The sequence below is a fragment of the Ochlerotatus camptorhynchus genome, unplaced genomic scaffold (assembly GCF_037179485.1).
Source record: "Ochlerotatus camptorhynchus isolate MF236.1 unplaced genomic scaffold, CSIRO-AGI_Acam_v1.1 ptg001052l, whole genome shotgun sequence".
Classification (NCBI taxonomy): domain Eukaryota; kingdom Metazoa; phylum Arthropoda; class Insecta; order Diptera; family Culicidae; genus Ochlerotatus; species Ochlerotatus camptorhynchus.
In genome coordinates, this window is record NW_027041466.1 from 41,424 (window position 1) to 49,699 (window position 8,276).

An 8,276-nucleotide genomic window follows, 5' to 3' on the forward strand; every position below is an offset into this window, starting at 1 on the left:
CAATCTTCTGATAAATCTCCCAGATATCGCTAAAAGACGCTTACCAGACTTATTCAATTCTTCACTAGAAAACAACATTGTACCGCCTGAATGGAGACAGGTCAAAGTAATAGCCATCAAAAAACCCGCCAAACCAGCGACTGACCATAACTCATACCGTCAGATTGCTGTGCTTTCGTGCATTAGGAAATTGTTGGAGAAAATAAAGCTTCGGAGATTCGATCAGTGGGTTGGAGCAAATAACTTGCTATCAAATACGAAGTTTGGTTTCCGCAATAGCAAAGGAACAAACGATTATCTAGCGCTGCTTTCCACAAATATTCAACTGGCTTTTGCGCACAAGAAGCAATTGGCTTCAGTATTCTTGGACATTAAGGGGGCTTTTGATTCAGTTTCCATTGAAATTCTGTTGGACAATCTGCACAGATGTGGACTTTCTGGCATTTTAAATAATTTCTTGTACAATTTTCTGTCAGAAAAGCAAATGAACTTTTCCCTTGGACATCTGACAACTTCCAGAATTAGTTATATGGGCCTGCCCCAAGGCTCATGTCTCAGCTCTCTTCGTTATAACTTTTATGTCAAAGATATCGACAACTGTTTGGCAGAACAATGCACGCTAAGACAACATGCAGATGACGGTGTGGTTTCCGTAAGAGATCCACATGCCGTGGACTTGCATGGACCATTGCAAAGTTCCTTAGATAACTTTTCTTTTTGGGATAGGAATCTAGGGATCGAATTCTCGCCGCAGAAAACGGAACTGGTAGTGGTTACTCGAAAGTCGTACCCAGCCCAAATGCAGATTCATAGTGCACTTGGAATACCCATATTACGTATTTGAAACAAAAATGTCAATCTATTAGCGAAGACAACAAATCAAGAAGACTGACAACTCTTCGATTTTCTCATACGAACGCTATGATTTGTTGTCTTCGCTATTAGCTTTGTTTTGCAGCTACCATTGAAAGTTGATTAATATTTGCATATAAGTGGCATTAGCGTTTATTGGCTGCTGTTATTCAGTGCGACTGACAAATTGAATAATGGTTGTGACAAAGTTGAGTTAACGCTTTCCAAAACTATTTTGCTAGCTTCTGCTTGTAGCTGTATCTGCAGCTTTTTTTCAACTACTTTACAGCACAATGCTAGAAAAGCTGGCTTATAAAGCTGAAAATGTTAGTTGGGCGGCTCTTTCTGGTTTCTCTCGGCAAGAAAATGTCACCCAATAATATTGGAACGAATTCAATATCGTTGTCTACGTATTGCTCTCGGCTGTATGTACTCAACGCATAACATGAGTCTCGAGGTTCTGGCAGGAGTAACACCTCTCCAGAACCATTTCTGGGAGCTCTCTCTCAGGATACTAATCAAATGCGGAGTGACGAACACACTTATAATTGCAAATTTTGTAGAAATTCTTGGACTGAAGACACAATCTCGATTTATGAGAATCTACCTTCACTACATATCTTCGGATGTGTGTCTTCCTTGGTATACTCCAGACCGTGCTCACTTCACCATTATCACCAACCAAGCGTGACATGATATTTTACAGACTGGTTACGTCTCAAATGGATCCACTGGTTTCGGTGTCTTCAATGAAAACTCTAGCGCCTTCCGCAAACTTCAGGAACCTTGTTCCGTTTATGTTGCTGAGCTGGTAGCCACCGACTAACCGACATTACACTTAATTCTGATTTATACCATAGGATTTTTTGATCTAGATAAAAAAAAATGTCCAAAATAGATCAGACGCGAACCAATTCATAACTTTTGCATGCGGCTTCATGGCTTAGCTAAATATGTCCCACGAACACGGAGCCAGATGTCAGTAGTGTGCTTTAGTGAGAAATTTAATTTTTTTTGCTATGGTCATTCATGTCGGTTTTTCGGTGTGGCAGCAATCAACTTCGAGTTGGGGAGGATTTCCAACAACATCTGTCGGTGTGGAAACGGGTACGATGACATCGATCACGCAGTTTGGCAATGTACGGATAATGACGCCGCCAGAGAGCGACTTTTGAATACCCTCGAGGCCCAAGGAAGACAACCCTATATCTCTATCAGAGACGTGTTGGTTACCCGCGATCTCTGCTACATGCAGTCGATTTATGTGTTTCTGCAAATGTCTAGTATAAGAATTTATTTCGTTTGTCTTTTGTATATTTTTATTAGTTTTTTTTTGTCTTGTCCCCCGTGTCGATGAGTCTCATCGTCGTCCACTGGTTATCATAGCCGGTGGAACTCCAGACGAATCTAGAACCACACTACCGTTAATACTGATGATACAACGAAACCCTACCCCCAAGCTCCTCCCCTTTTCCTATATTTAGAAAATGTACCCCTCTAACCTCGGGCCCAACTCCTATAAGACATGGAAGTAAGTGAATTTTGTTACAAACAAAGAACAATGAATTAGGGGCTGTCCATAAACTACGTAGACAGTTTATGGGGGGGGGGGGGTTGACAATTATCCACGGCCCATACAAATTTTAATTTTTTTGTATGGACAATTATCTACGCAGGGGGAGGGGGGGGGGGTCAAGAATCTCAAAAAAACTGTCTACGTAGTTTATGAACAGGCCCTTATCGGCTGCGTAAAGCTAACGCGATTGAGCCTTACAAATAAACGAACTAGATAAAAGTAGAGCTTTATTTTTTGCAGTTCAATTCAACCTTTGAAGTCCGGCATCCTTCCTCCAAGTTGGAAGAAAACATTTTTAATCCCAATTTTTAAAAGTGAATAAAAAATCTGATATAAAAAAGTACCGTGGGGTTGCTATATCATCAAACAATCCTGAATTATTTGAATCCATAATTAATGATAATATATTCTCACAGGTTAAGACTTTAATTACCAGTAAACAACATGGATTTGTTAAAGGATGATCTACACCTCTTCATTTGATACATTTTGTAACATTTTCGCTAAACGTAATGGTTAAAAGAAACTATGTGTAGAAGCCTTATAATATCAGTTACTGATTTTAGGAAAGCATTTGACAAAGTTGATATATCTCTGTTGCTTTCTTATTTATCCATGTTAGGTTCAACTTTGTCTGTGCTTCAATGCTGGGCATTGATCCTGAAATGGATCTTGTCAGGAGGGATGCCAAAAATACAGAATAATCTGTATTTATACAGAGTTTTTAGCAGTTTTTAAACCAAGAATCTGTATATTCAGATATGCAGATTTTTTGATTGGGTAAATGCATATACAGATATTTTGAGATCTCCTTCCCATCCTTCTTGAAATTGGGTAAGAAACAGGACTTGGAAAATGAGTTCCGTGATTGATCCACCAACAAACCGATATGACACTTAATTCTGACTTATGCCCGAAAATCGTAAACGGCTGATTTAAATGTGCAGTGATACGAACTGTCAAAACCATAGAATTTTTTTATCTAGATAAAAATAATTTGTCCAGAATAGATCAGAAACGAACCAATTCATAACTTTTGCATGCGGGTTCATGGCTTAGCTAAATATTTCCCACGAACACGGAGCCAGATGTCAGTTGCGTGCTTTAGTGAGAAATTTTATTATTTTTGCTATGGTCATTCATGTCGGTTTGTCGGTGATTGATTTGTGGAGAAGTTCAGGTCGACGGAATTTCACTTTTTAAATATTTAATTAAATTTGACAGATGAGAAATTTAAAAATAACTCTGCTATTGAGATTTTCACGTCTGGTTGTATTGGCACCTACAAACCGAAATGAAACTTAAACTTAACTACTGATTGAGAATCCATAACGGCCGATTCAAATGTGCAGCGATCCCATCTGTCAAAACCATAGAAATGTTTTATCAAGATAAAAATAATTTGTCCTAAATAGATTAGACACGAATCAACCCATAAATTTTGTACACGGAACCGAAAAATTACCCAAAATTAAGTCTTTTCACGCATCTCCTATGTTCCGTTCAATAAAGTAATTTTCTGTTAACCGCTTATAGTAGTTTACATTTGACTTCGACAAAAAATTACTTACTCGTGAGTATTTTCTACCCAAAATTAAGTTCAATTGACTCAAATTCAGAATACTCACTAGTAGCTTATTGAACGGTACACAGAAAAAAATGCATAAGCAAAAATACTATATTGATGGTTTAAATTAAATACTCCCACCAATAGATTTTGGCTGAAACGAAATTCATTTAATTTTACTCTTTTTTCTATCAAAACTACTGTGCCGCTTGAGTAAGCATAGTAGTTTTAACAGAATGGTAGTAAATCTGATTATATTTATAGTCAACTTTACTGAAATCATGGTAGATTTAACGGCATTAAGCGTAGTTATGCTGAAAATAAGTGTTTTCTGCAAAATAGTATTCCTAACTATTATTTTTGTTTCAGTGTAGTCATGAGAAAATCGAATCTCTCGTTCCGTTTTTGAACAACATAAAAGTGGTGGGATTCAAAACTCAAAATTACCCTAAATTGAGTAAAAAGAACTTAAATTTATGGTATTTTTTCTCTGTGTACGCGTGTTCGTGGCTAAACAGAGAAAAAAAAATTACCCTAAATTTAAGTTCTTTTTACTTAATTTTGGGTAATTTTGAGTTTTGATTCCCACTCTCACTTTTTGTTGTTGTCAAAAACGGAACGAGAGATTCGATTTTCTCATGACTATCGTTCAATAAGCTACTCGTGAGTATATGAGATATTCTCAAATTTGAGTCAATTGAACTTAATTTTGGGTAGAAAATACTCAAGAATAAGTAATTATTTTTGCCGTAGTCACATGTAAACTACTATAAGCGGTTTACTGAAAATTAGCTTTTTGAACGGAACATGGAAGATGAGTGAAAAGAACTTAATTATGGGTAATTTTTCGGTTCCGTATAGGATTAGTATTTTCCGCGAACACGACGGCAGATGTCAGTTTTATGCTTTGATCAGAAATTTGTATTTAATATAATTTGTATGATGATTCATGTCGGTTTGTCGGTGGTATTAATGCTATATGTGATAGTGTGTTAGTGAAAATCCGAGGAAAATACATAACAAATCGCTGTCATATGCATTTGCATTGCAAACTGTCAAATGCATTTAATAATCATAAACAATTTTACACGGTGATGCGGTGTGCGTGCGTTAAACGTCACTAATCTCTATGAAAGCATGTTCATTTCTGACAGACAAATACCTAAATTTGACAAGCACTGAATTGAAAACCATTCGATCAAAAACAGAGAGATTTTCGAACATTTGAATTTAGGACTGGGTTTAATTCTTCAAACAGCTCCAATTCTACTACTAATGCTGATACATCCATACACATTAATACCTGCCTTTAGAAATAACTTTCATAAAAGTACGAACTTAATATAGAATTGGTGTAGAGGACAAAAATCTTTTTTAATTTATTTTCTAAAAGTTCCATTCAAGTTCCACCAGAAGCTGCTTAGAATGCTCTTCAATTATGGTACCGGAACTTTCAAGTTCTTATAAAGACTTAAAAATGAGGCTGCTTAGAATTCTATAGACCACCTTCAACCAAGCTGCTTAAGCCACAAATAGCCTTATATCAGAACTTTTGGTTACTTGGGTAGTCAAGTAGGGAGCCTATTTAAAATCGTTAGTTTCCACCGGTTGATGACGGCGTCCTAGTCATGCTGCCTATTGCGGGAAGCCTTTCCTGCGGTCGATGTGGCTGCTTTCGTCGTCGTCTCAGTGATGTCACATATACAGATTTATCTGTAATGATACAGATTTTCCTCAACATTTTGAAACAGATATCTGCATATTTGCAGATCACAGATTTTTTTTTTAATTTACGGAATTTTCAGATTTTTAAAATAAGTGGAATATATGTTTAACTCTTGATTATATTTATTAATATCCATAAATAATCCTTTTTTCCTTTTGAGTAGGTACGAGCACCTAGCCAAATCCCAATTTTCACTTTTTATTTGATTATCTTCGTTAATTTTGAACGGGCTTCTGATACTAAGATGTTCTGATTTCTGATTGCTCGTTAGAAGATATGTTATTTTTTTCATTCTTGTAATGTCGGGTTAAATGCTCCTGATTTGGGACCTTGTATAAATTCAGCAATCGACTAAATGTTCAATAGCGACCAAAAATATCCATTAGTACCGTCCCAATGACGCGTTCATCAGATTAAATTGATAAATTGCAGATTTTTAGCGAAGGGCCCAATCTTAGATCCATAGGCCAACATTAGAGCCATTTCCCCTACTATGATTTTTTTTAAATTGGTCGAATCGGTAAATAAGCCGTTTGAACAACCCACACACTGATTGATTACAGCTGTGAGTCAAACGGTCAACTGGACATTTGACTAGCGTTATAAAATAAATAAAGAATATTCTATGCAATTCTATTAAACATCCAAATAAAAGTTATGTGTTGTGATTTTTGAAATCACAATGTGAAAAGATTTTTTACGGTGAAAATACAGATTGAAAATGGAAATAATGTGCCAACACTACGTCGTCTTCGTATTGGTGCGGTGCTTGTTGTTTCACTCATACGTCGTGTCAGACGCTTATCAGTTCGTTGCTCGAAAGCAAATGACGAAGAAAAAGATTTGGCAAGCGTCTTTACTATCGCTGCTTTTTTCCTCCCTTCCTTTCATTTGTGAAATGGTGAGCGATCAACCGAGCATAGAGCTCGCTAATGTGGACATGCGTAATGTGTCGTTTGTTCGATTTGCGTTTTATCGTTGCGTCCGTTTTTGGGGTTTTTCGTTACATGTCTGAATTTTTATTTTTTTAATGTGACCCCCAGTATAGAAATGAAAGACGTTGTCCTACGTCAAAAAATGTCTCGTATATGCACAATATTGTTTACATGAAATATCGTGTAAATTCACGCCAAATTTAGCGTACATTTTCGCATTACACTTTCCAATTTCAAAAGTCAAAATATAAAGGTATTTTTTGCTCCTCCCCTGATCCTATCCTTCGAATGTACCCCTCTAGCTCTGTTTTGATAACGCGATTGTGCATTTCAAATAAACGAACTAGATAAAAAAATTAAGGTTTTTGTGAATGCATGTAGCTGAAGCTTGTTTGCTGCGGAGAAGCAAGCATGGTTGGAAATTTACATATTTATAAGAAAAGGAAACACATTAAGGACGTGTGCGCTATCGTAGAAATTTACATGATTTTTTCAAACGGTGTAATTTTAACTTACCTATGAGAATTATGGATATAATCCTTGCAAATTGCCTATACGGAGGGCATAACGGGTAAGGGCAAATTTTTTGCCATCCAGGTGGTTCCCATGAAGGTGTACTGTATTCTACCCTACACCTCATGCAGAGAGAATAAATCCAGGATTGTTCAAGGTGTGCATTCTGCTGTCCAGTTTCGTATTCTTGATTGATTTTGCTTAATACTTCAGAAAATGATTGCTTTTTAACCCTGTTAACATCTCCATTTACTCTTTGATCTGTGTGAACAAAAAATTATTAATCAATATTTATGTTTGGTAATACGGTTAAGTGTTCCTAACCATAGCTGTTTATAGCTGAGCTGTCGACGTTAGCGTTGTGAAGATTGCTTTTTCGTCTGACGGGTCCATCTTCTGAATGACTGGAGTGCTGCTGGTGTGAGAGGAAAATTGTAAAATTATATTCAAAACTTCTTCTCTGGAACAGCCTATAAACTACGTAGATGGTTTATAAGGAGTAGGCAGTAAGTGATGGGGGTTTATAAGTGACTTAGACCCATACATTTTAAGAATTGAATACGTGATTTATGGACAACCTTTGTGTGATACAATCAACGTTCGATGACTGAAAATTTTTCGCAAAATTAAATGCATTTCATTCGTCAGTTTCCATTAACTGAAGCTTGTTTCAGTAAGTTTTGGGTAAATTCACTTCAGTTAAAAATAATTCAGTTAGCGAACGTTCGAGATTGAGCTATTCTGACCTGTGATATTTTTCGTTTTGTGTTTGGCTCGTAGCCAAAATTATCGTGTCCCATTCTGCTCTCCATAACAGGATCTGTGATTATACTAACACGACGTTTAGGTTCATTTGATATGACGCCATCGTCGTTACTTGGCATTTTTAGGCTGTAAAAAGAAATATTAGTGTTAGGAATGAATATATATATATATATATATATAGCCATTCCATAGCAAAACGATATAGTGGTTCTCAGAATTTCGTAATAATTGGCAGTTTTGATCCTTATCGAAAAATATTAGACCCAATTTTTGTTTTTCATTTTATCATTAGGGTGACCATTTTCCTGTTAGGGTGGTCCAAAAAATAATTTTTTTTCATTT

At 36.3% G+C, this 8,276-nt stretch overlaps 1 protein-coding gene across 3 annotated transcripts in view; it reads right to left on the reverse strand.

Annotated features, from left to right (window-relative positions):
- Positions 1 to 8,063, reverse strand: part of Nha1 (Na[+]/H[+] hydrogen antiporter 1) — a 45,271-nt gene extending 37,208 nt beyond the window's left edge. For 2 of the 3 annotated variants that reach the window (XM_065238874.1, XM_065238876.1), the window contains exons 1-3: positions 7,916 to 8,063; positions 7,494 to 7,584; positions 7,173 to 7,430 (exon numbers count right to left, since the gene is read on the reverse strand). In XM_065238874.1, coding sequence (XP_065094946.1) covers positions 7,173 to 7,430; positions 7,494 to 7,584; positions 7,916 to 8,053 — 487 coding nt within the window. In that variant the 5' untranslated portion in view covers positions 8,054 to 8,063. The remainder of the gene's footprint in view (positions 1 to 7,172; positions 7,431 to 7,493; positions 7,585 to 7,915) is intronic. The other variant, XM_065238875.1, reaches the window with a different exon arrangement.
- Between the last annotated feature and the right edge of the window lie 213 nt (positions 8,064 to 8,276).